This window comes from Phasianus colchicus, chromosome 20 (assembly GCF_987193195.1).
Source record: "Phasianus colchicus chromosome 20, bPhaCol1.hap1.1, whole genome shotgun sequence".
Classification (NCBI taxonomy): Eukaryota; Metazoa; Chordata; class Aves; order Galliformes; family Phasianidae; genus Phasianus; species Phasianus colchicus.
Window position 1 is genome coordinate 5,532,540 of NC_143455.1, and position 24,994 is coordinate 5,557,533.

The 24,994-nt window shown below is 56.7% G+C and overlaps 1 protein-coding gene across 3 annotated transcripts in view; it reads right to left on the reverse strand.

Moving 5' to 3' along the window:
- DNAH17 (dynein axonemal heavy chain 17) overlaps nt 1-24,994 on the reverse strand; it is a 28,155-nt gene that overhangs the window by 1,789 nt on the left and 1,372 nt on the right. The window contains exons 3-79 of one of the 3 annotated variants that reach the window (XM_090121897.1): nt 24,692-24,885; nt 24,280-24,472; nt 24,114-24,213; nt 23,942-24,027; nt 23,726-23,851; nt 23,457-23,612; nt 23,301-23,387; nt 23,061-23,228; nt 22,779-22,895; nt 22,424-22,680; nt 22,142-22,337; nt 21,888-22,034; nt 21,617-21,725; nt 21,355-21,458; nt 21,157-21,267; nt 20,872-21,015; nt 20,547-20,729; nt 20,236-20,478; nt 19,992-20,161; nt 19,701-19,923; nt 19,515-19,631; nt 19,342-19,428; nt 19,042-19,194; nt 18,686-18,934; nt 18,492-18,614; nt 18,049-18,396; nt 17,881-17,972; nt 17,569-17,695; nt 17,235-17,387; nt 16,603-16,728; nt 16,411-16,518; nt 16,180-16,311; nt 15,760-15,920; nt 15,531-15,687; nt 15,140-15,244; nt 14,883-15,040; nt 14,400-14,538; nt 13,741-13,968; nt 13,526-13,663; nt 13,296-13,428; nt 12,859-12,986; nt 12,600-12,748; nt 12,222-12,504; nt 11,967-12,140; nt 11,165-11,372; nt 10,922-11,087; nt 10,691-10,793; nt 10,389-10,536; nt 10,218-10,309; nt 9,878-10,039; nt 9,582-9,746; nt 9,285-9,476; nt 8,943-9,209; nt 8,359-8,520; nt 8,038-8,271; nt 7,673-7,837; nt 7,501-7,596; nt 7,199-7,416; nt 6,880-7,087; nt 6,514-6,629; nt 6,106-6,298; nt 5,782-6,017; nt 5,582-5,704; nt 5,012-5,216; nt 4,702-4,866; nt 4,490-4,630; nt 4,207-4,377; nt 3,910-4,032; nt 3,549-3,742; nt 3,324-3,472; nt 3,075-3,202; nt 2,733-2,960; nt 2,265-2,456; nt 2,001-2,180; nt 1,469-1,651; nt 438-620; nt 61-204 (exon numbers count right to left, since the gene is read on the reverse strand). In XM_090121897.1, the coding sequence (XP_089978023.1) occupies nt 61-204; nt 438-620; nt 1,469-1,651; nt 2,001-2,180; nt 2,265-2,456; nt 2,733-2,960; nt 3,075-3,202; nt 3,324-3,472; nt 3,549-3,742; nt 3,910-4,032; nt 4,207-4,377; nt 4,490-4,630; nt 4,702-4,866; nt 5,012-5,216; nt 5,582-5,704; nt 5,782-6,017; nt 6,106-6,298; nt 6,514-6,629; nt 6,880-7,087; nt 7,199-7,416; nt 7,501-7,596; nt 7,673-7,837; nt 8,038-8,271; nt 8,359-8,520; nt 8,943-9,209; nt 9,285-9,476; nt 9,582-9,746; nt 9,878-10,039; nt 10,218-10,309; nt 10,389-10,536; nt 10,691-10,793; nt 10,922-11,087; nt 11,165-11,372; nt 11,967-12,140; nt 12,222-12,504; nt 12,600-12,748; nt 12,859-12,986; nt 13,296-13,428; nt 13,526-13,663; nt 13,741-13,968; nt 14,400-14,538; nt 14,883-15,040; nt 15,140-15,244; nt 15,531-15,687; nt 15,760-15,920; nt 16,180-16,311; nt 16,411-16,518; nt 16,603-16,728; nt 17,235-17,387; nt 17,569-17,695; nt 17,881-17,972; nt 18,049-18,396; nt 18,492-18,614; nt 18,686-18,934; nt 19,042-19,194; nt 19,342-19,428; nt 19,515-19,631; nt 19,701-19,923; nt 19,992-20,161; nt 20,236-20,478; nt 20,547-20,729; nt 20,872-21,015; nt 21,157-21,267; nt 21,355-21,458; nt 21,617-21,725; nt 21,888-22,034; nt 22,142-22,337; nt 22,424-22,680; nt 22,779-22,895; nt 23,061-23,228; nt 23,301-23,387; nt 23,457-23,612; nt 23,726-23,851; nt 23,942-24,027; nt 24,114-24,213; nt 24,280-24,472; nt 24,692-24,885 (12,522 nt within the window). Of the gene's footprint in view, nt 1-60; nt 205-437; nt 621-1,468; nt 1,652-2,000; nt 2,181-2,264; nt 2,457-2,732; nt 2,961-3,074; nt 3,203-3,323; nt 3,473-3,548; nt 3,743-3,909; nt 4,033-4,206; nt 4,378-4,489; nt 4,631-4,701; nt 4,867-5,011; nt 5,217-5,581; nt 5,705-5,781; nt 6,018-6,105; nt 6,299-6,513; nt 6,630-6,879; nt 7,088-7,198; nt 7,417-7,500; nt 7,597-7,672; nt 7,838-8,037; nt 8,272-8,358; nt 8,521-8,942; nt 9,210-9,284; nt 9,477-9,581; nt 9,747-9,877; nt 10,040-10,217; nt 10,310-10,388; nt 10,537-10,690; nt 10,794-10,921; nt 11,088-11,164; nt 11,373-11,966; nt 12,141-12,221; nt 12,505-12,599; nt 12,749-12,858; nt 12,987-13,295; nt 13,429-13,525; nt 13,664-13,740; nt 13,969-14,399; nt 14,539-14,882; nt 15,041-15,139; nt 15,245-15,530; nt 15,688-15,759; nt 15,921-16,179; nt 16,312-16,410; nt 16,519-16,602; nt 16,729-17,234; nt 17,388-17,568; nt 17,696-17,880; nt 17,973-18,048; nt 18,397-18,491; nt 18,615-18,685; nt 18,935-19,041; nt 19,195-19,341; nt 19,429-19,514; nt 19,632-19,700; nt 19,924-19,991; nt 20,162-20,235; nt 20,479-20,546; nt 20,730-20,871; nt 21,016-21,126; nt 21,268-21,354; nt 21,459-21,616; nt 21,726-21,887; nt 22,035-22,141; nt 22,338-22,423; nt 22,681-22,778; nt 22,896-23,060; nt 23,229-23,300; nt 23,388-23,456; nt 23,613-23,725; nt 23,852-23,941; nt 24,028-24,113; nt 24,214-24,279; nt 24,473-24,691; nt 24,886-24,994 lie in introns of all 3 variants that reach the window. The other 2 variants (XM_031598958.2, XM_031598959.2) reach the window with 2 other exon arrangements.

The window sequence follows — 24,994 nt, forward strand, 5'->3', positions numbered from 1 at the left end:
TGATCTCCTGTGGTATCTACTTGCTCCACAAGCTTTAGTCTTAAAAAGAAATCTGCTCACCCTAATGCGAAGGAGCAGGTCTGCATACCAAGCTCCTAAGTTGAGAAGAGAGGGGTAGGCATAACGCGTCCAAGATTCAGGCACGTTGTCATAAAAGAGAGCACTGGCCAGCTCTTCCATGTCTGATGTAATCGTTAGTTCTCCCTTTAAAAAAGACAAAAATTGGGGCAGTTGGAGCTGGAAGAAGCAAGGCTGATGGCAGTGTTTACTTTCAAACCCTGTACAAAGCACAGGGCTGGTGTAAAAGCATGAGCAAAGGCAGGCAGCAAAGTGCTTTGTACAGCTTTGTACAAGATGGGCTTTGAAACAAGCAACAGCTATTTGCAGATCACAGGAAATTGTATGGAAGGGAAAGGTGCTTTCAGCCCAGTGCACACCTTTAGCCCCAGATCTAATTCTTTCAAAGAGCGCCTGATCTCATGGGTCAGGATGTTCATTCTTTCACACTCCTGGAAGGCAACCACCACGTATGGTGTCTTATCCTCTGCTTTAGCCATGATCTCTGCCATGTTGAATGGCTCTGGCAGCTTCTCAATGATCTCATCTAGGACTGACTTCACCTGGAAAAAGTAGACCATAAGACTGCTGTTATTTAAGGAAAAATGCAGTGAGTTAACAGTTAAAAGGCAGTAAGGTTTTTTCTTTCTCTGCCTTTGTGCTTTCCTGTCCTTCTTCCTTTGTTACTCGTGCTCTACTCTTTGGCTGCTCTTGGATCTTAAAAAGCTGCAGCTCGTTGTTAATAGCCAGGAAGCTAAGGAGACTGAAATTCAAGTATAAATGCAAAGGAGCCAGGAGGAAAGCTTTTATTTTTTTAATTAAAATGAAAAAAAGCCTGTGTTTTTAGTAGTTGTTCTCATGTGTGGAAATTACAAGGCGTGCTTTATCTACTGAGCACAGCATGTGACCTGTGTTATGCCACTGCACCTCTCTACCCAACTCTCAGCGCTGCTGCCTTTGGTAACAAGCAAAGCAAAGCAAAGCCAAATGGGTTGGGCACCATTTCTACCCTTTGGGTTTCTTGGAGAGATTGGAGGATTGCAGCTGCTGGTGCTCAGTGCTGGGGGAAGGGGGTCTGCCTGCTATGTGGGATGTGGAACCAGGGGAGGGGGAAAGGAGCCCACAGAACACCATGGCCACTGCTGTGTGTGTGCCGTGGCTCTGGACTCTGCTTCCTCAGCAGCTGTAGAGGGTGAAGCTCCTGCTGGTATTCAGTTACAGTGCCAGTACCAAGTGGGATGAGGAGCCTGGGCATGGGGCTGCAGTGCAAATGCTCCAACAGAACCTCTTTGGTAGGGGTGTGCTCCCTTTGTGGAGCTTGCAAGTCCAGTTGTGATGCTGAGCTGTGTTCCCTGCTCAGCTCTGTCCCCCTGCCAGTCACCCCCACTAAAGCAGCAACATCTTCACTTACCTTTTCCTCACGGGAGGCACCTGAGCCACCTCCAGCATCAGATTCCTTGGGCTGCATTTCTAAAACTGTCCGAAAAAGCCTCTCGGAGGTGACGGTCAGGAAACCAATCTCAGCGTTGGGATGGAGGCCATAAAGGTAGGGGCTCTCTGGTGGCAAATTGTCATCGATGTACTCGTGGTAGCCCTGGGCACGGGTTGAGCAGATATGTACACATAAGTGCAAATTTCCACCTTGAAAAAGGCATCATCACTTTCTGCTGTTGGTGCTTCACAGCTGCCTGCTGGTACTTAGGATGATTTTCCATTTGTCTTACCTCAATCTGTTCCTTACCACCCCAGCCACAGGAGCTATTTTTCCAGTGATGCTGCATGTTTCCACTGGATGGAAAAAGCAGAGCTTTTTTTTTTCCTACACTCCAGCTTGGGTTGTGTGAGGGAACTCTGACCAGCGTGTGCTAACCCAGAGCAGTGGTTTTCCACAGCAAACTGTAACGCTAAGTATTGCCTCCTGTGCTGAGAATGCTCTTCCCTACCTTATAATCCAGGCTGGGTGGGATCAGGAACCCCGGGGCCAGGTGCAGCTCCCCATCCAGCATCTCCACACTGATGTATTCGCTCAGGTAGGTGCGGCACAGCCGCCTGTCCCAATCGTCTGTGATGTGCCCTCCATACATGATCTCACCAAAGAGGTACCGGAGGTCATCCCATGGCACCTACCCAGAGACACTGCCATCAGCTGGCTGCAGTCCTCACAGGGCTGCTCTGCTGTGTGTTAGGGATGCTGTGTAGCCCTTTACCTTGGGGTTGGCCTCCAGGTAATTGTACAGGACGTTAATGGAGATGGTCAGGTCCCCGTTGTTGAAGGGATAGGAGCGGTTCCAGCCCTGAGCACCAAACTTGCGCCGCTCCGCCACCACCGCGTGGAAGTAGCAGAGTGCAAACAGGATGCACTTGAACTCGATCTCTTTGCTGCACATCTCCAGCGTGTCCTGCAGGGGAACGGCAGTAAGAGTGGGCTGGAGAGTGAAGAACAGAGGCTGCCATCCCATCTGACTGTGGATGACAGCAAAGGAGAATTGAGGAGTATATATATACAATAAAGAAGCAAACCCACATATAATTCCATCCTTAAAAGGCTTTCTGGGTGGTTAACCATTCCCCTCATTTGTTCATTAAAACACTTAGGATCTATAGGTGCTCCTATGACTCCCTGTATGTGAGACTGCTCACTGGGAGGGAGCAGTGCAGGGAAGCAGCACGGGTACCTGGGAGAAGAGGTCAAGGGCTTTGTGCAGGTTGGCATGCATGCCGGTAGGCGGCTCGTTGGTGATCTTAATGGCATTTTCCAGCAATCCCTGTGGGATGATGTGTGTCTCGGGGCTGGGTGCTGGCTCTGCGCTCATGAACACACGGTAGTCGGGGTGGCTGTCTGTGCTGAGCCGCTCCACGCGCTTCTCCAGCGTGCCCAGCCAGCGGGCCACCAGGTGGATGTTCTGCAACACAAACCCTCTGTGTGCTGTGTGCTCTGAAATTCGGTTTCCCCCTGGACCTCTGCAGAAGGCAGCTGCACCTCAGGCTGGGGAAGCCGCTAGGGCAGCGTCACCCACCTGCAGGATGACCCAGTGCCCCTGTTCTGCTGCCACCTCCAGCGCCTGCTCCGCCACCACCTCCTGGCCCTGCCCCAGAGAGACATTGTGGATCCTTCCGTTGTCAATGGTGAAGTTCAGCTTCTTGCCTGGAAGGGGAGGAATTGGCTCTCTGTCAGAGCTGATGGGAGCGTAGAGCAGCTATGCAGTGCTTCAAATTGCACTGAGCCCATTGCCTGTGTGATGCAGTGCGGCTGGGACCCAGCTTACCCAGGGCTTCCACGTCCTTCAGAGGGTCAACTCCAGGCGAGAGAATGAAAAACACGGGTGTGGAGGGGCTGGTCTCCTCATACGACTTGGAGAATTCCACACTCCTGCCTTCCACAAACTTGCTGCCCATCTTCTCTTCCACAAAGTTCCTGCAGGAAAGCAGCGCCCACCCGTGAGCTGGGGACACGTGCTGGCTGCAGGTGGCTGTTGGTGCAATGTGGGCACCTGACAGCGTAGGTCATCCTGTCGGGCCGCATGCAGCGCAGCATGCACAGCTTCTGCAGTGCTGTTTTGTTCTTCCACTCCTTGGGGAAAACCTCCTTCTCGGGCACCTCGGACTCAACAAACTTTTTCCAGCGCTTGGCGGAGCCCTCAATGTCACCGTCCAGGTTCTTGAACTCATCCATCTCTGAGAGGACCTGCAGACACAGCTCCTTGCTGGGCACTGCCTCCCATCTCGGGGGGGATTAACAAAGAACTGTGTGCTGCAGTGCTGCTGGTTCTGTGTTCCCTCCCCAGGCACTGCAGCTCATCCTCAACCCACCGCTTTGCTGCACTTAGGACCATGCCCTGAGCTGGAACCAACCTTGATGCCACCCCAGCCCTGGGGCTGCAGGAAGTCCACGGGGGATGTGACACCGGCCTTGAAAGGGAAGCGCAAGAGGAAATCCAGCTCTGCAGGGCTCACTTCTTTCTTGATGGCCAGCACCTGGTGAGCCAAGAGCATGGGCTGGTGGCTGCTGCACAGGAGCCCCTCACTCACAGCCCCAGCAGGAGGCTCTGATGGAGGGTAGGGTAGCAAGGGAGTAAAAGAATGCATCTAAAATAACAAATTCACATCCACTACCAAACATCAGAAACCCAACACGTTTGCTCACATTACCTGGAAGGCAACCTGGGCCAGGAAAATGAGTTTGTCCTTCTCAAAGAGCCCCCGGGCAGTGTACATGAAGACTGAGTAGGTGATCTCATCTGTCAGGTTGATCACCCGCTGCCCAACGTCCTCAGCCTGAGCTGTTCGTTGGATGGCTTTCTCAAAGACCACATTGAATGCCTAACAGAGAGCCAGGGGGGGCTCAGTGCTGTGCTTCTGAGAGCTTCGTTAGAGGAGTTAATGATGAAATACCCAACCCCTGCTCCACAGAAAGCGACTGCCTTATGCTCACCTTCAGGGAGAACTGGTAGATGGGGTTGATTTTGTTGAGGTCGCTCAGGATGAAGTACAGCAGGGATGCTCGTTCTGCTGCTGGCCGGTAGTTCTCCCTGGCCACGTTTATTTCCACCTCTGTGACTTTGGCTTCCTTCACCTTGAGGCACAGGAGTGCAGTGTTACAGCTGCTCCCTGCAGCATTGCCCTGTGCCCCTGCTGCCCAGGTACCTTCTCCTCGATCTCCATGGCCGTGCGCTTTGTCGTCTCCAGGTTCTCCACCAGTGCTGTGTCCCCCAGGAAGTTCCCCGAGGCGGCAGAGAGCCGGGCGAGCAGGGAGTCCTCCAGCTCCTTCAGGTGGATCTTGAACTCGTTCTGGCTTTTTGTGAGGTTCGCCTGCACGCAGCACCCAGGAGAGGTGTGAGCCACAGCCGTGGTGACGCTGCTGCCATCACTGGGGGCTCAGCAGCCCCAATGCATGCAGGCATGCAGCAACAAGGAGCAGCCCCTCCAGTGCCCAGCAGCTCATGTGGGCTCCCACCTTCAGTGCCTCCAGGTCGGGGCGCTCCTTGGCCACCACAGCGGCCAGCAGTTGGTCCTCCAAGCCCTCCCGTGTCACCAAAAAGTTGATCAGCGTGCACTGTGCCTGCATCTCAGGCTTGTAGTGCGGGTTGAAGTACTTGGTGTGCAGGATCAGGCGGAACTGCGGGTGGTACTCCACTTCTTTGTCTCCTATCTTAATGTATCTGTTTGGGTAATCGTGTTAAGTTCTGTGCAATTGGCAGTAATTCAGAGAGAATGTGATGAGGACAGGGAGGTAGAGGTGCTTGGGAGGGGTCAGGGGCTCAGCACAAGCCCCATGACTGAGCACACACCTGTGTGTGCTAGGAGCAGCCCCGTCCCCATTTATCTGGATTTATCCTGCACATGTGCACAAGAACATGCTTCTCAAATGACCAAAAATGTCCCATCACCTATAAGCCCCCCCCACTGGAAATGCATGGGAAAAGTGAAAAGTATGGGATGTGGCCAAAGCTCTTGTGTGGAGCTGCTGCTTGTGCAAAGGGGCACAAATGGGCATCACAGAGCAGCAACGGGTCCGCAAGCCTACCTGCCCTTCTTGATGGTGTTCCTGCCCAGCAGGTGGTCCAGCACCGGTTCCACTGTCTCACCAATGTCCTCAATCAGCAGTGTGTGTCCTTCAGAAACTGCCTGCTCAATGGCGTCCAGGTAGCTGTGAATGGGCAGGAGTGGGGCTTAGGGGGAGCTCAGGCAAACACACCCCAGCCACCCCATCGCTCCCCATCCCACCTCCTCTGGCCCAGCCGGATGGCCTTCAGCCGCTCCCCATATTTATTCCTGATCCACTTGATGCCCTGCAGCTGGGCGTCCACCACCAGGGGCCACCGCTGCGTGTTGCAGAGGATCGTGGCGTTCTCGGTGGAGGTGCGGTCGCTGGGCAGCCCCTGGTTGCTCCACGTGGCCACGTCGGCGGCGTCGGTGAGGAGGCTGAGGGGGTCCAGCTCTGGGGTGGTGGGAATGGGCACCTGAAAGAGAGGGGACGTTGGGACTCCAGCCTGGAGCAGTGTGAGCCCCTCGGTGATGGGCAGAGCCGGGGAATTCAGAGCCGCACACCTTCAGCCCCTGCAGGTAGGGCACCCAGCACTTCTCCATCAGCTCAGCCCGGTACTTCTTGGTGAAGTAGCCGACGTAGGACACGAAGGCAGAGATGAGCAGCACATCCCCACACAGCGTCTTCTCTTGCTCCCTGAACATCTCCACCGACTCAGCCCAGCGCACGTTTTCGGATGCCAGCCCCCCGATCAGCCTGCAGACATTGAGCACAGCATGGGGGCAGGGCCGGTACCACCCCTATCTGCTGTGATGGGCAGGGGCTGCCTCACCGCAGGGTCCACAGCAGAACCCCCTGCAGTTCCTGGCCCCACTCATGAGTGGGGATTTTTAGCCTAGGGAAGCGAGGACCCTGGTTCTTTGCGGGTCCCAGCACAGGGGGAGGCGGTGCAGAGCCCACCTGCACGGTACCTGTTGGCTAACGTGATTACTCTGTTGGTTGCATCAGCCTCCTGCTGACATTTGATTTTTTCAGCCGTCGCTTTCTCAAACTGCGCAGTCAGAGTTGCCAAATTGGCATTCAGGTCCTTCAAAAGACAACGCGCTCGCTGTTGGCTCCCACTCACACAGAACACCACGCCAGGAGAAAACTCAGCGGGAGCGAGGAGCTCAGCGCTCACTGACAAGACGCAGCTGCAGCCGGGCTGGGGCTGCACAAGTGATAACCATCTCCCATTCACCACTGGCTTCTCATCAGCCCATAGCCACGGGGACACCGGCCAAGGCACACAGCGGCAGTCCTGCAGCTGCCCAGCCCGGGGGGGAGCTCGCACTTACCGCAATTTTCTTCTTAATGCGGCTCAGTTTGTCTTGTGCCTCCGCCAGCTCGGCGTTGGCTTCCTCCAGCGCCAGCCTCTTGGGCTCCACCTCGCAGTACACCTTGTAGAAGCGGACGATGTTCAGGCACCAGGAGCACAGCCCCGCCGCGGCGGTCGACTTCGACATGATGAACTCTGGGTCGAAGGTGGGGTCTGACTGGTAGCGCCTGCAGAGGAGGGGGGGGAGGACACAGCCCTGCACCTCCTGCTCGTGGGCACAGCCTGCCCTGGGTCCCAAGGGTGGCACCGTGCCGCAGGGGAAGCGGCCATGTGCTCACTGGAACTCCTTGAGACACGCCTCTGGGATGTGTTCCTTGTCGAACTTCTTCAAGGCGTCAAGGAAAGTGTCCACTTTCCCCATCATGATCTTGGCCGCCTTCCAGCTCCTGTCCTTGGGGATCTTGCCGTGCGGAGCCGTCAGGATCATCACGGCTGCCGTGACATTCACCACCGCTTGGGGGGGGGACCCGAAGGACTTCAGCTCTGTCAGGTTATTCTGGGAAGGGAGCATGGGATGCTGAGCACCGCCGGGCACAGGGCACCTGGGGGCCCACGGTCGCATTGCTGTGCTCTCTCGTACCTTGTTGAGTGTGTTGAGGGCTTCCTGTGCGGCGACGAGTGCGGGCTCAGCCTTGGCCAGGTCGGTCTCGCAGGCTCGCTGCTTCTCAGCCACGTTCTGGGGAGGAGGAAGGGCGAGGCGTGCTGAGCAGTGCTGGGTACAGAGCAGTTGGGTGCTGCCTGGGGCCACGTACCGTGTTGATGGCCTGGACCTTCAGCTCCTCCTCATCAGCGATGGCTTTCTCCTTGCTGACCTTCTCCGTTTCGACGCCCACCACATGGATCAGTTTATCTGCGTCCTCATTCTTCTGCTTCAGCTCTGCCTCCTGGACCGCCAGCGTGGCTTTCAGGTCATCCACCTGAGCAGGGGGGGGGATGGGAGAGGTTGGGCACCATCAAATCCTGATGGGACCAGCGAGCTCCTTGACTGGGGGCTGCATTGCCACCTGTGCCCCAGCAGCCCACGTGGCCCATTGCCCAAACTGAGAGCTCTGTGTGGGGCCAAGCCCTGCTCTCGTGCCCACCATCACTCCTCAGGATGGAGCCGGACCATGCCCACCTGCGAGGCCGTGCTCTGCAGCTTTGTCAGGCCGTTCTCCAGCCTCTCAATCTTGGCAGTAAGCTCGCTCCTTTTCTTAGAGAGCAGGGTTTGGTAGAGCTTTATCTGCTCCAGGAAGGTCTTTGGTGTGGTGTAGTTATAGCGTCGCTCCACAGCCAGGTAGGTCTGGGACATCTCCTTCACACTCATGTGGACGTAGGACATGAACTGGCTGATGGAGACCTTGACCTCGGGCTGCAGCAGACCAGCACAGTGAGCTCTGTAACACTGTGCATGAAGGTGAGGGGTGAAGCTGAGTGCTGCATGCCCTGCAATGCTCACCTCAATGTCCCCCGTCTCCTCCAGGAACCTGCTGCTGACAGACACCAGGGCATCCTCTGGCCACTCATGGAACCAGTCGATGGCCGTGCAGTTGACTATGGCAGGGAACCTCCTTGCCCGCACGCGCAGAGTGGAGCCCACGGGGGAGAAGCACAGGATCACCTGGAACAGGCAGTGCTGGTGAGAGGGGTGACTGCTGGTCCCCACCGCTGCATGTGGAGACTTCTCCTCCTTCCCACTGAAGTCCTGTCCCTGTGCCCAGGGGTAGTTGGCAGCGGTGTGCCCTGCTCTGCTTGGTGGGCTCAAGCAGAGCCCACCTGGGGTCAAAGGGACTCAGCTCCCTTTGGCCACAGCCGGGTGGCTGCATGCACACAGCCCTCCGCTCAACAGGGAAACCTGTGGGTGTCAGCAGCTGCACCTCTGGGCCTCAGGGCACAAGGCGGTGGGGATCCTTTGAACACACCTTATGCTCACACTCATTACAGCATAACAAAACCACAGCAGTCTGCGTCATGTTTGCAAACAGACTTTGGATTAAAGATGTCAGAAGCCTTCACAAATGCCACTCCCAGGCGCACACCTACCTTCAGCTGACGCCTGACTTTCTCTATAAATAATTTCCAGCAGTTTTCCCTCGAGTCTGGCAATCCGAGGAACTTCACTTGTGGCCTCATGGCACTGATAATGTTTTCCAATTCATCATCCTGGAAAAGTCCCGGCACCTCCCCAGATGCCAAGAAGTCATTGATCAGGACCAAGAACGATTCCTCCGCCACTTGGGAGTCCGTCATCAGGAAAACTGTAGGAACATTCTTTATGGCTGCCTTGATGTACTGCGAGGCGAGGTCCAGCTGGAGAAGCAAGGAATGTCAGGGCATGGCTGAGCTGCCCCGGGGTTGGGGGGATGCGGGGAGACCCACTCTCACCTTCAGGTCTGGGATGCTGTATCCCTTCCTCAGTGTTATCTGAAACACCTCTAGAGAGCTGATGTAAGCAGCAAGCCGGGAAAGGCTCTGCTTCCCGCTGCCCCCCACCCCCACCAGTAATGCATTGCCTCGGGGGGACTCCAGGATCCGATTGATTCTGCAAACGTGAGACACTGCGTCCTCAAAGAGCACCTAAGGAAAATGTGAGAGAGGGATTACTACCCTGAATCACAGTGCCGAAAGCAGTGAATGCTCCAAATCACGCAGTGCCGCTGCAGTCCTGCAGCGTGAGCTCACCAGGTTCATCACCGCATTGACCTCATTGTAGCTGTCCAAGGCCTCTCCCAGCAGCTTGTTGAGTGATGGCCAGTTTGGCACTGGCATGTATTTGGGCTCCCTGATGCCCTGGGCAAAGTGGCAGTAGATGTTGGGCTTGGCGAACACTGTCTCTTCGCTGAGCTCCTGGAAGAGGAGTGGCAGCGGTGGGCATGTGGAAGGGACCCTGTCCTGGTGCAGGGCTCCTGGCATGGCTGCACTCAGCATCATCGCAACCCCCCAGCTGTGTCATGCCCTCCTTTTCCAGCACAGCTTACAGCAAAGAATTTCTTGCAGGTGTCAGTTAGCATTTTCTCAAAGCTTTTCTGATCCTTGTCATCAACGAGCTTGTCCCCGTAGACCCGCTCAGCTTCGTGCATCCAGAGCCTCACCAGGTCCACGGGGCTCCGCAGGCACTCAGGAGTGGAGAACAGCAGTCCCTGCAAACACAGGGACCCTCAGCCCATGGGGTTTGTTTTCTGCTGCTCAAAGCTGAGTTAAAGAGCAGCTTTGGGAAAAGGTCATGGCACTGGGGCAGGGACACGGTGGGCTGCAAGCGTGCGCAACAAAGGAAGGAAAGGAATAAATGCGCTCTCATGGGAACAACCTGCCCGGTACCTGGAATATGTTGGAGAGGTCTCGGAGGTTGAAGAGGTAGTGGAACTTGATGGCAGTGGGCAGGAAGATGGCAGTGACCCGCTGGTGCAGGGCTGTGGGCAGGGTGTGCAGTGAGCAAGCTGCTGAGCCTCACCTGGCACTGCCCTCCCCATGCCCAGTACCGGAGCTCACCCAGCGCGGCTGCCACCAGCTGTTCCTGCAGCCTCTGCACGGCCAGTGGCACCTTCTGCAGGGCCAGGTGCTGAGCCAGGATGGCGCTGTAGATGGTCAGCAGTGCATCCTGGCCGGGGAAGCTCACAGCAAAGACGCAGAAGTGTCGCTGCAGCAAGGAGCAGAGACTCAGGGGGAGCAGCACCCTGCGGGGCTGATGGAGCCAGCCAGCACTGAGGAGCTCCCTGGCTCCATCTGTGCTCTCAGCTCAGCTTGGGACACAGCCTGCACCCCAGGAGAGCGGCACTGTGAGCCCTGTGTACCTGCAGCCTGGAGTCAATGGTGAAGGACCCTGCAGTAGGGTTCATGCAGGACACGTACTGACAGTTGTGGATGTCCTTCAGGGTCAGTTTGTTCCTGTCGTACCTGTGCAGAACAGTGATATTTCCTTCAGGTAGGTTCCCCCATCCCCACAGCACTGCCCTGTGCCCGTGGACAGCCCCAGCCCTCAGCTGAGCATCAACTGAGTGGCATGTGTGCCAGCAGCCACCTACCAGTGCCCATGGTCCATATGCTGCCGGATGAGTGTGTGCGGAGCCACAGTGCCATACTTGTCCACCTCGGGCATGTTCAAGTCATCAATGAAGTAAATGAGCCTCTTAGTGCCTGGTGGGCCATAGTTCCTCCCTGACTTCTTCTCCAGGGGCTTCTCCAGGATGGCTGCAAAGGGCGGAGAGCATGGGGCCATGGCAAAGCACAACAGAGCCCACAAAGGGGCAGCTGTGGACGGCCCTTACCCTGCAGCATGGCTGAGGTGGTGTAGAAGTTAAAGGGCACAGACTGCACCAGGTACTCCTCTGTGTTGAGTGCTTCGAGCTTGTCCCACATCAGCACAGTTTTCCCCGTCCCCGCATTCCCCACCAGCATCACCGGCCGCTGCTTCTCCATCAGCAGGTCCATGAAGTAGCGGATGCGGACGGTCTCGGTGGTGTGCACCATGGAGGCCTGGGGAAGGCAATAGTTGAGACGTGCCCCAGTGCAGTGTGTCTGCAGCTGCTGGGCTCTTCTCTGGGCACTACTACTGCTCTGAGCAAAGGCAATGCCTCACCGCACCGATCTGGACCCTTTCTACAGCAAAACATCTCAGCACCCGGCTGTCCTAAGGGCTTTCTGATCAACAACTGGTGCCATCAGATACATCAGAACAACACATCATCCCTGAGACTTGTGCCATGTCTTGTCTGGCCAACACGTGGTGCAATCCAACCCCGGTGCTTCCCCTTTTCCACCACATCTTTGACGCAACTGCCCTCCCTCATTGCAGCATTTCAAAAGATGTATGCAAATCATGTTTTTCATGAGAATCCAAAGCCAGGCATTGCACTGAAACTAAAAAGAAGAGTTACAGCTTGCAGCTCTCACTGAGGTATATGTACATGGAGTAAAGCAAAACTGCAGAGAGCTGCAGGTTCACCTGACGCCATCCCATACAGCCCAGTGCCCGCAGTGCTGCGGATGTGTGCACACAGTGTGGAGGGGAAAGATTGCTGGCTAATAAACAAACAAGGCATGGCTATACAGACAACTTGTGGGAAATACCTGCAAGGGAACATCAGGGTCAAGTTTGAATGCTGGCACTTTATCAGTCCAGGGCATGAATTTCTTTGTTTCCGGATCGATGTAATAGTCGAAAATTGTCCCCTGAGCAGGAAACTTGATGGCTTTGAACTCGTTCACCCACCACTTGCTGAACTCTGCACGGTAATCCATGAGCTTTTGGAGGGAACCAAAAGAGAAAAACTCAGAACACGGCCAACGTGGTCATTTGGTGCTCCCACAGCATCACAGACCAACCTGGTCCTGGAACATGGCCCCACCGAAGGCCCAGGTGCAGGCAAAGATGAAATAGAGCTCATAGAGCTCACGGGGAGAGTCTGGCGGCACGTTCTGTGGTGTCAGGAGGCACTCCAGCAGGTACAGGATCATCTGTATCACTGTGATCTCAGGGATGGGGGTGATCCTCTTGAAGCCAAACTTGAGCTTCTCCAGACACACGGGCACGTACTTATCAAACAGAATCATCAGGTTGGCCTTCTCGGACTGCACGGCTCTCTTCTCAATCCAGCTGGTCACCACACTGTGGAGGGATGGGTGAGCAGGGCTGCAGGGATCAGGGCCCCCCATCCCATCCCATTCCCATCCCATCCCGTGCCCATCCCATCCCATGCTCACGGGCTCCAGCCCAGGTCTGCAGGGTTGATGTAGAGGATCCCTGCCCGGGACACAGTGGCCGGCGTGGCGGTGCGCAGATGGCTGATCTCAAAGAGCAGCCGCATGGTGGGGTTGAGGGGGATGCGCTCATTGCTGGCCAAGGTGAGGACCTGGAGGAAGTGGTCTGTCACAAGGGCAGCTCTGATTTTGGGGAGCGGGCACAAAGAGGTTTATTATCCTCAGTTCACAAGCCTAGCTCCTCGGGCATGATGGCACCAACCTTATTGTCATCCATGACCGTGTTCAGGGACTCAATCCACATGGGGTCAATATCACCATCAAGGATGATCCACTTGGGCCCCTTGTGTGTGATGTTAGCCAGGTCACGCATCGTTGAAGAAAACAGACCTATCCATACAGAGACATATGGGCTTTTCCTGCCCAGCTCTTCCTACTCAGAGCAGGTTTGCTAGGGCACACACTGGGTTGATGCTTTCCCTGCACACATTTACGCTCCCTCCTCTGCCCGTCACCCCACTAAAAAGCCCCAGGGCTTCCCATCGCTACCCCAGCACCACCAACAAGATGTTCACAAGGATGCATCTCACGAGGGCATTTCCCTGTGTGTCAGCCCCTCGGTGAGGGATTGGCTGAGCCTGGTCCCACTCAGTGTAAGCGCCCTTCGTGGAGCAGTGCCTGCCACCTTTGGCCTCTCACCATCCTTCCACTCTCGTGTAGACGGGTGGATAATCCCAAAGAGCTCATCGCAAGTCACAGCCTTTGGGTCGAGGTCCACAGTGACCGGCTTCTGCTTCATGTTGCGGTACGTCTTGTTGAGCGACCTCAGCACCTACGGGATGGCACTGCTGCAGTGGTGGTGGCAGCTTTCGTGGGGCCCTGCAGCCTTCTCCCAGCTCCCAGCCTCCCTGTCTGTGTTCAGCTGCTACCTGGGACTTGCCGCAGCCGGCGTTGCCGATGACGAAGACAGAGTGCCGCACCTGCAGCAGCTCCTCCAGCTGCACCACCTTCAGCACAAAGCTATCCTCCGCCTGCAGCTTCAGCTCCAGCACCGACTGCTTGATGACCTGGGGGAGAGCGGGTGCTGATCCCCCTCCACCCCATCAGCCTCCCCCCGGCCCTCACCCCCAGCACGCGGAGTCACCTTCTCAAAGTTCAAATCCCTCTTCCTGGGGACGTCCAGAGCAGGGAATAGGTCCCCAATCAGCCCCATGAACACAGGCAGGTCGTCTGTCACGATCTTTGGGATGTTGAAGTCCCGTAAGGCTCTCATGAGGACCTGGTCCTCAGCACGGTTTGGGTCCCCCCTCTTCAAGGAGCCTGCTACCACCAGCACAGACTTGATAGCCCGCAGACCCCAGTCGTAGTGATCCTGCCAAGTGGGCAACAAATGTCATTTCCATGAGAGAGCTGCTTGAAACAAAACCACAGAGGGAAATCCTTTCCACCCCACGCTTGGCCATCCGCACAGCACCCCGCAGACTGTCCCGGGGCCCAGGAATGGATGACAGTCTGCCTTGCTTCCTGGGAAGCACATTTGTGCTGGCTTGTAAATCACTTCTGCTGAGATGCAGAACATCTGCACGCTCGCATCTTAGCCAGCTGTATTCTATTCTATTTTGGAACTTCTTGATTTCTTCCAGAAGGCAGAAATACGCCGCATGAGTGTTGAAGAGGGATTTGTTCAGCCACAGAGCTGGACTTTGCAAGCCAGCACATTGCCAGCTGAGGGATCTCAAGCTGTCAGGGCCGAAATTCAGGTTAACTCTTTCCCTTAGAGAACCACAGATATTGTCCTGTTACCTGTTTAGACAGCAGCTCCTTGCAGAGTGTGTACAAAGTAATAAACTTCCTTGCTAGGAGCTTGGCATCCATAAAACCTTCTGCAACCAGCATGATTTCACAGATGAGCTCGAAGTCTGGAACCACCATGGCACAGGGTCTGGGGAAGCAAAGCAGGTTAACAGGGTGCATTGCAATCAAGTCACAAGCCATCAAGATTTGCACCCTGTTTTTCCATTCAGACCATGCACTGCTGCTGTTAGAATGACAAACAGGTGATAAGCTCACGCAACCCCCTGCCAGCCCCCATTACACAGCCAGGTGCTCTGAGCATCCTCCTGCAGCTGGGCAGCCCCACAGCTCTGAGCTGAGTGCTCCAGGAGCGTGGGGGTCTCTTACAGCAGGACCACCAGCATGCACAAATGTCCTCGTGTACATGAGCAAAGGCTTCAGTTCATGTCACAGCTGCGTCAGGTTAATGGTGACCCATCTGCTTGCCCGTACCTGAACAGAGCCTTTAAGTTTTCGGGCAGTTCTGTCCGTCCTGCATAGCCAGGGTTCATTGTGATGAACAGCCCAACCGATGGCACGAGCGATATTGTCTCTCCGAGAAAATTAAATGTTTTCTTTTTGGCACGAATTGCATCCTGAATACATTTCACCTGGGCATGGAGAAGAGGTGTCAGCGCTCGTGGGGCTGCTATCAGCCATGTGAGAACCCTGGCACCATTCACCTCCAAGTGACAAGGAAAGGCACCCACCTGCACTGCAATCACCGACAGCACCTCCACCGCGATGCGATTGAACTCGTCAAAGCAGCCCCAGGCTCCGGTCTGAGCGAGGCCCTTGTAGATATTGCCACAGGACTGGAGAGCAAAGCAAAGGGAAGAAGCATCAGAGGCATCTCAAGCATCAATTACAGAGCATGCTGTCAGGAGCTGCTCCTGTTTGGAGCTGGGAGCTGCTCCCTTGGGAAGCAGTGTGCATCAATGCGGCAGCCCCCAGCTCCCAGCAGCTGCTGCCTGGCCCCACAGCTCTTGTGGGTTTGGGAGTGCAGAGCAAGATCCCAGCCCCTTTTCAGGGCACAGATGTGGGAACTGCAGCACGGGCAGCGGTGCACCTGAGAGCTCTCCTCGAGCCCCACTCCCCTACCTTATAGTCCATCTGCTCAGAGCAGTTGAAGACGTAGACCATCATGCCCACCGCCCGGCCCAGGTCCTTGGTGGTTTCTGTTTTCCCGGTGCCCGCAGGGCCGGCAGGGGCTCCTCCCATGAAGAGATGCAGGGACTGCGTCAGGGTGATGTAGCACCTGGGGGGCGATGGTGGGGGCTGAGCAAAGCCACATGGAGCTGAGCTGGGGGCACGGGGAGCCGAGCCGTACCGGTCAGTCAGCGGGGTGATGACGAGCCGCGGTGTGTTGCCCAGGTACTCATAAGAGTATTGCAGCTGTGCATCACAGATGTTGGCGTAGCAGTGCCTCTGGCCCTCGTCCCAGCGGTGCCGCAGCTGTGACTGCCACGCAAACGCCTGCGCGCTCTCCACCTGCGGGGCAGCCATCACCACCTGCTCCCATCCACACCATTGAGGTGTTCCTTGGGGGGATGTTCCTTGGGCTGCTCCAACCCAGAACCAGGTCCCCCCCAAAAGGGATCCGTCCCCCTGCAGCGCTCCGGGTACCTTTGCTTCCCCTCTGACCTCCTCGCACACTTGCACTACTTTGCAAACTTTAGAAAGGATAATAATGGGAGTAAAGCTCAGAGGTGCTGAGAAAGCAGTGAAAATATGATCTGGCGACTTCTACCTTTGTGAGGATCATTTTGGCCACGACGTCTCTGGCGTGCACGTCAATGGTGCAGATTGTCATGATCTTCATTCTGTCTCCCGCAGACAAGTTTCCAATGAGCAGTGAGATCAGTGCGTTTAGCTGAGTGATCTGAGGAAGAAGTGAGAAAGAGAAAAATTACATCATGCTTTCCTGCCTGTCTGCCTGACAGCAGCAGGGACTGCAGGACAGGGTCAGCGGGAGACAAACCTGCTTTTTGTTATAGTCCTTAATTGCGTTTTCATAGCCCTCCTCCAGCCTTGCAAAGGCAATGCCGACTTCTGTGGTCCACCAGATCTGGGTGCAAGTCAGAGCAACCTGCAATCAATTAAGCAGACAAAACATCCATCAGTGGGTCAGGCGCCAGCCTCTCAGCCCAGCCCAGCCCCGTGGCAGCCCTACCTGTGCTGGGTAGTCAAACACCCACTGCTCCCGTGGCTTGTCCTCATAGCTGGCCACAGCCTCGGGGATCAGGTGCTGCAGTGTGGAGCGCATGCTGTCCAGCACTCGGTTCAGCCACACCTCCACCTGTGTGAGTGGAACTGTGAGCATTTCCCAGCCCTTTTGAGTTCTGGCCACATGCATTTTAGGCTGCTGGCATGGAACTGCCCTCCTGCTGCAGACTCACAGCAGCCTGCATGGCCAGAGCCATTCCTTGTTCTGCATGGGGACCAGAGCCACTGCGCTGTGCCCTGAGGAGGGGACATCAGGGCGGGGAGCACCAATTAATGCATGCCTGATGCACGCAGCTGCTCGCCCTGTGCACCGTGCTGGTGTACACTCAGGGCTGAGCACTGCTCTCCCCACTTGATAAAAAATTGCATGAAAGCCTCCAGTACATGGCCCCATCTGACAATACAAACTGCAGTTTATAGAGCACAAAGGGGGGGATAAGCAGACAGACCATGCTGCAGAGGGGCTGCACAGCTCACTGCTTTTGCATTCTCCATTGCTGCAGCTCTGTTCTAGGCTTCATCTCAGCCTGGACCCCACAGCCCCCACCCCATGTGCAGCAGCTCCCAGCCCCTGCTGACCTGCCCGGACAGATCACACTCTGCATCCAGTGACACAAACTCCTCCTCTTTGCTGAACATCCCCAGGGCCACCTTCAGCGGCTTTTTGTCTGGGCTCATCTTGAACTTCAGCTTAGCGAGACTGTCAAACAGCTTCGAGAGGTGACGGGACACCTGTGGGCAGCAGGGGAAGGAGCCCCATTGGGGTCAGATGGTGTTTTGCAGCTCAGGGTGCTGCATCCCTGTACCCCAGGGGGTCAGAGATGCTGTTCAGTTTGGAGATTTTAAGACATCTGCAATATGTCAGGACGTGAGAGAGGTGGGATGTGCCTCCTGGCTTGTGCTCAGCCCATACCTCAGCTGGCTCGTTCCCATTAGACAGAATGTCAAGCAGATCCGCAGAGGAAACGAAGTAGAATCTGGGGAAGGCCAGTCGCTTTGTCTCCAGGTATTCAGCCAAAGCCTTCTCACAGACCGCCAGCCTGGCAGGAAGCAAGGAGGAGGAAAAAAAATAGCTAAAAAAGTGTACTCATTTTTACCATTTGCAGAGTAATGATGTTAAGAAAGATGACACTTCGGCTGCTGGGGAAAGCAAACTTCTCCTTTGGCCTTAGAACAGACTGTGGGGGTTTCTCCACGATGCTTCATCAGGATGACCCAAACCCACCTCTTCTGCAGTGCCTCCAGTTTGCTGAAGAGACCAGGTTTGTTGGTAGCTTCGATGACATTGGGGGTTTTTACTGCATCAGCCATTAGTTCCTGCAAGACAAAAAGGACTGGGCTGTACCTGAAGCAGCAGTGAGCTCTGGGGCCCAGGAAAGGTCGGGCTTCTCACTCTGAAGTCCTTATCGATGGAATCAAACTTCCTGGAGTCGTCTGGCAGCTGGCTGCGGATGTCTTCGGAGCCGATGAAGATGCTCTCCAGGTGACTCCACGTCCTCTGCACCTCAAACAAGATGCTGATCACGGAGTCGGCGGTCGACAGCTTCTGCTGCCAGCCCGACACTTCCTGGAGGAAGAAGGCGAGGTACTTGGAGGTCATCAGGTTCTGCAGCTGCACTTGGTTGTCCTCCAGCGTCTCGATGAGCACTTCGTCCGACTTGAGGAGCATGATGCCCGTCCTGGAGTGGGGCTCATGCTCAAACTGCATTGTGGCCCAGGTACTGTCCAGGGCGCTCAGCACCTTCAGTGTGAGAAATGGGCACGAGTTGCAGGGGCTGCATGCTGCTGCAGGGGCTCTCCACAAAGCAGGTGCAAACCGAGCAGGGATTACCATACCTTCTCCATCCCCGACTCCTTCACAGCTTTATCCACGATGCCACGAACCTCATCCTCGAACTTGTGCAGGTTCAGCTGCAGCAGATCCGCCAGGGTTGTGTCCTCGGACATGGTGAAGTTCACCTGTGTCAGAACTGACATTGTTGGGCACGGCCCCCCCAGTGCAGCCTCCCCTCTGTTGACCCGGAGCACACCTTGGTTGCCTGCATGAGCTCATGCCAGTGCCGATCCCTGATGGCCGGGTTCTGCAGCTCGTTCACAGCACGCAGGGATGTCATCATGTTCTTCACGTTGTTGTCCAGCCCTGTGAATGCATCCCAGCTTCTCATCTCCTTATCCAGGCTTCGAATGTCTTTAGCAAATTTCTTGCAGTCGATATCCATCTGCTCGACGTTGATATCCTTCCATCTGGTGGTTTTCCAATCGTCGATGCTCGTGTTGACCTGCAGTCGGGAGGACACTTTCAGAGGACGTGTGCACCCAGCCCAGTGCACTGAGCAGAATGGCAGTGCCCTCTGCGCTGCGCTGCCTTGCAGACTACAGCACATACCAGCACAATCATGTCCCAGAGCTGCTTCAGCAGTCGCACATCCCTGTGGCACGCTTTGAGCTGCTTATACTCTGGGACGGCCACTTCAAACAGCCCGGCTGACTCGGACAGGGCGGCCATGTCGCTCTCCATGGCAGCAATGCTCCTTTGTTGCTGGAGGAGAGAAGGAAAAGGGCTCAGTCAGTGACCACGTGTCCTGCCCTGGGGATGCACGTCCTGCCCTGGGGACAGCACTGTGCGGTGGTTTTCCTGTCTGGAACTGCCCAGCAGTGCAGCATGGCCAGGCATCGCCCACCTCACCTTGCTGAGGGATCTGTAGGGCTCTGGGTCAGTGTAGGAGAAAGGGGCTTTTTCGCGGAACTTCTCCCTGAAGGCGTGCTGCTGGGCCTGCAGGACACAGAGGGCTTGGTGTCTGGGGGACACGGGGGTGATCTGGAACCACCAGTTTGTCCTCACTCCCCCCAGCGCCGCACCTCGAACTGCTGGCATTTCCTGCGGATGATGTTGACCTCGTTCGTTTGCAGAGGTGCCACGTTCTGCTTCACATGGAAGGAGAGCTTCTTGGTGTTGTCCCACTGCTCGGGCAGCTCCTGCATCATACACCACATTACAGCCCGCTCCATGAGCCCATACCTCACCCCGCACCCCGAACCACTCACCTGGAGCTGCTGGTGCACCTCCTCAGGCATCTCCTTCCCAAACATGCTGAGCAGCGCAATGGTTTCCTTCAGGGGCCCAAACATGCCATCGGTGGTTGCCTGTCGGTCCTTCACCCTCAGCAGGTGCCCCATCACCTCCACCAGCCCGTCATAATCTCCCTCTTGCACCGGCTTGCTCAAGCCAGCAGTGGCTTCCTTGATGAAGGCTTCCAGCTCCTGCAGGCTGGGTGCAGATGGGGTCTCAGAGGGGCTCGGGGTGCTGTGCCCCCCAGCAGTGCCATCCCCTATTACCTGCTGGTGACGTGGTTGGCAAGGTGCTGCCGCAGTGCCTGGCCCCGGCTGCGTGCAGCGCTCAGCAGCACCTGCTTGAAGGGGCGGCAGTCGCTCTGCAGCCACCCCCCAAACACCACAGTGCTGGTAAAGCCCGACACCTCCTGGCACAGGTCCTCGCATGCATTGATCTGTGGGATGGAGTCAGTCACAGCCCGCAGCTGACGTTTCCCAGGCACCATGTGTCCCCACGTCCTCCCCATACCTCCTCCTGGAAGAGCTGCAGCGATGGAAGTCCCTCACGTGAGGGTTGCTCAGGCTGTCCAGGGCTCGGGGAGCTCTGGAAGGTGAGGAAGTGCTGCAGAAACTCCTCGGGGCCCTCAAGCCACAGCTCTGCATACTGCTCAAAGCTGGCGCAGTGCTCCATGCCCTCAGCCATGGCATCAGCCGCCAGCGACATCACCTCCTCCCGCATCCTGCTGAGCTCCACCTCCTCCTCCAGCTCAGACTGTGGGGATGGCACAGCTCCAGGCACTGCTTGCGACTGCAGGGGTGCGCTCACCCCTGGGAACCCACCTTGTAGCTCAGCTTCCCCTCCAGCAGCCGGGGCATGCACGCTGCACAGCCGTAGATGTCAGCCAGCAGGTGCTCCAGCAGCTTCAGGAAGCTGTTCTCATCTGTCACATCCAATGAGGGCCGGAACCCCACCATGCCATCACACAGCTCCATGCACACCTCGAACAGCGGGGCCACGTGTGCCTGGAAGAGGGTGGCACCTGAGTATTCCCATGGACTCCACGCGGGGATGGAACAGCCGCACCACTGACCAGAACACCCGGAGGGAGGAACAGCGTGTGGGGATGAATGTGGGCACGGAGTGGCAGAGCAAACCTGGACGTACATCGGGAGCCATGTTGGTGAGCAGCAGCTTCAAGGATTTGTGAACAAGTGTGAAGAGCCCATCCAGAACTATCTTGTCAATGTATTTTACGTAGTCCAGCCAGATCTGCGATGACGTATCAGCCTTGAACAGCTCTGCGTTCTCCTGCAAGCAAAAGGAAACCAACCCAGTCTTTGTCAGTCAGTGCACAGCAGGCACCCCGGCTCCCAGCACTTTGCAGATAGTTCTGCTGGAAGCACCCCAGGCTGTGCACACCTGCACCACGGCCTCAATCCTGCTGCTCGCCTCCCGGATGGCTGCATAGCGCCGGGCCACATTGCCCGCCCGCCCATCCAGGTCCAGCAGTGCTGCCTCCTTGTTGTCCTTCCTCTCGAACACGGGAGTGGCTGAGCATTCCTGCATCACACAGAGTGCCATAAGGTAAATCCCTGCAGCGTGCACACTGAGGACAGTGCGGGTACAGCAAGCAGCCAGAGCACCTACCTCCATGAGTTGGCTGATATTTTCCACGTTTAGCTTTGATTTCTGCATTCTGGTGTTTAAGTCATACAAGATCTCTCTCATCTCCTGAATGTATTCCATCACACCTGGGAGGAAAATGCAGGTGACACCGCTCAGGCAGATCTGGGTGGAGGCGAGTGGGGCAGGGGTGTGCAGGAAGGGGAATGGCATTTTGGGCACGGAGATGGGAGACGGTTGCCCCAGGACCCACAGCTCCCATCTGCAGGGCCTGCATCACTCATACCATCGTGGTGCCAGCACAGGGTCTGCTCTGCGGTGCCCAGACGGCCGTCGATGGCCTCCAGCTCGGCTGCCACCAGTGGGAGCTCCACGGGCAGCGCCGTCTGCTTCACCTGCAGGAGGGCCAGCCCTGTGGTCACCAGGGTATGGAGGGACCGCAGGCTCTTGGACCCGTCCATAGGTGCTCCCACCTCCCCAAGAGCTCCCCAGAACCCGATTGGCACTCAGCAGGGCAGCACTCGGGGCACAGACCAGCACCAACACCAAGCACTTGCCTTGTTGTACCAGCCTGTCATGAGGTCCAGGTTGTCCACAAACTTCTGTAAGGTCCCCTTCTGTGCAAAGAGTTTCTCAGCACCGACTGGAATGTCCTTCTGCTTCTGAAAGCCCAGGTACTTCACTTCCCGCAGGACAGCGATGAGCTGCAAGAATACACCATAGGGGGGGGACAGTGCTTGTCAGGAAAATGCAAAATGTTTGGTGGCATGTAAGACCAGTCTGCATCCAAGTGCATCACTGCTGGCATCACCTTCCTGTCGAAGTTCACGCTGATGAGGGAGGAGCTGGGGTCCCTGTAGATCAGGGGCTGCTCCAGGTGGAAGAGGCAGTCCTGGTCAGCCCCGCTCGCCCATACTGCGTACACCTGCTCACAGAAGCTCTGTAGAAGCTCCATCATTTCTTCGTATTTTCCAGACACCAGTGTGGCCTCAGGGCTGGTCATCGCACTGTCAGAGGCACAGCAGACACAGCTGCCATAGCTGGGACATATCCTGCCCACATCCCCATAGTGCTGGGGCTGAGTCTCACGTACGGGTGGTTGATGGCAAAGAGCTCCTGGTACGTCCCCTGCAGCCTCTGCTGCAGCTCCAGCGCCCACTGCAGCTGCCCGGCCACCGGAGGCATGTTGGTATGCATAGGGACAGCAGCACCAGCACGTGTCCATGTGTCAAACAGTCGCTTCACATCATCCAGCTCAGCACTGAATGTGGCCAGCAGCGCCGAGCACTGCGAGGACACAGCGGCACGGAGCAGCGGGCGCTCCAACAGAGAGGAGAACATGTGCACCAGCTGAGGGGGGAGGAATGTGCTCATCCTGTACCCATGGCACCGCCAGCAGCACCCAGTGCCCACCCCCACCCGTGGGTTTCCCCGTGGGCACCACACACCTTCACGGCCGCCCTCAGGCTGTTGCAGTCACCAAAGCCCTGGCACAGGATGGTGGCCATCCGCCTGTCCAGGTCCTGAATCTTGTTCTGGAACTCTGTAAAATCCTGGTTCAATTGCTGCCAATGACAAGGCGGTGCACAGAGCAGGCTCAGCACCAGTAGCTCCAGGAGGGCTCACTCAGCCCCAGAGCCCGGTGGTCATCCCCAGCACAAAGGTGATGATTTTACATGCAGCCTTCCAGCAAACAGTGATGCAAACTTTCCATCCCAGCACCCACTCACCTCATCCTCGGGATCCAAGGGATCATATTTACAATCAGCGAATTCCTTGGTGAGCTCAGAGACCTCCTCATAGACCTGCAGCACTTGGTGCCCCAGGATGTTCCCCCTCACCCCGCCCAGCTCCGCTTTCTCCAGCTTCAGGAATTCCATGGCCGTCTCATACAGCTCCTGCCAAGCAGAAGCAGTGCTGCATTTTGCACCCATGTCCCCACCTCTGTGCCCACAGTGCTGCATTCTCACCTCAATGGTCCTCAGCCGTTGCAGGAAGGCATCCAACCTCCTGAAGACGAGGGAGCGAGGGAACTCCCAGAGCTGTGGCTCCTTCTCCTGGGGAAGGATGGGGCTGTCAGCACAGTAGGGTGGGGGAAGGTGGACCCACACCATCCCCACACGTGCCGTGAACAAGGAGGGCAGCAGGTCAGAGCAGCAGTGGTCGTAAGACTGGAAGAGCTTCTCGATGGTGGAAATGCTCAATTTGATGTTCTCCAAGGTCTCATCGAGCTCTCCTTGCAGCCCCTTCATCACTTCCTCGGGACTCAGGAAATTTCGAGTCTAGGATGGAAAAAAAGTCACCGTGGGCAGGGGGAGCTCCTGGAGCAGCTGGTGGTTCCCTGCAGCCCAGCACACCAGGCATGAGGCTCTGCTCCCCGAGCCACCCCCCGTACCATCTCAATGAGGAGGTTGCAGATCTCCTGCAGGATGACGATGACGCGGGAAGGCGTGTTGTAGTGCTCAGAGTGCACCCAGGTGAGGCAGACGGTGTACAGCACTCTGTCAATGTATGGCTGCAGCTGTGGGAGCAGAGCCCGGTCAGCACGGGGACACAGCAATGCTGTGCCAGGGGTGGGCACCGTGCTGTTGTTCCTCCACCTGGAACTCACCTGGAAGTAGTCTGTCTGCTCCATCTCTTCCAGTAGGATCTGCAGCGGCTGAAGGTAGAGGCTGATGTTGTTGGCTTCCTGCAAGCCTGGCACAGGTGAGAAATGGCATGGGCACCTGGGATACCTCATGCAGGAGCAAATATTGGAGCTCACATGTCACCCAGAGCCTCACCTGCACTGACATCCCTGAACATGGCCTGCAGTGCCGGCCAGTAGCAGCTGTCGGCCTTCTCCAGGATCTCAGCCAGGGCCGTCACCCGCGGCGAGAGCAGCTGTGGGGGATGCACAGTTGAGCTCAGGTGGGGAACACAGCCTGGCCACCCCCGGCACGGCCGTACCTGTTCATTGATGCACTGCAGGTGGAGGCTCCTGGTGCGCCAGAACTCAAACTCTGCCCTGGGCAGAGGATGCAGCCCTTCCAGCAGCGGCTGTGCCGAGTCCTTGCTCAGGATTTCCCTGATCTGGTGAGACCAGTCGATGACGATTGTCTCGATGGAGTGCAGCATGGAATTGTCCACCGGCTCCTCCAGGCTGGAGGACAGCTGGGTTATAGCCTCAAACAGCCCCAGAAGCCCCACAGTCACCCCCAGCCCTGCCCGCTCCCAGGGCCCTGGTGCACAACCCTGCTGCCAGATGCCTGCTGTCCATCTGAACAGAGTGCAGGTCGGTGTGGGAAGCACAGGGCCAGGAAAGAGCCATCCCCGCTCCCACCGCTGCGTGCAGCAGCTCCCAACCCTCCCCAGCACCCACCACTCCAGCACCGTGCGGGTCCCATCACGGTCATCCAGGTGCTCAGGCATTGGCAGCAGTGGTTTCCCCTGGATCTTGCCGCCCATCACAAACATGTCGTTCCTCAGCCTGTGGGCACGGCGTGCGATGTCCTCTGCCACCACACCAGGACAGCTTGCCAGGTGCTCCTCGCTCAGCAGCAGGGAGCACACGACCTGAGGGACACAGCCTCCTGAGCCTTCTGCATGGCCTTGCGTGAGCTCTGAGGGATCCTTCTAATCCCAGCTCTGGGAGCAGCTCCTACCCTGCACCAGGCTTTGGGTT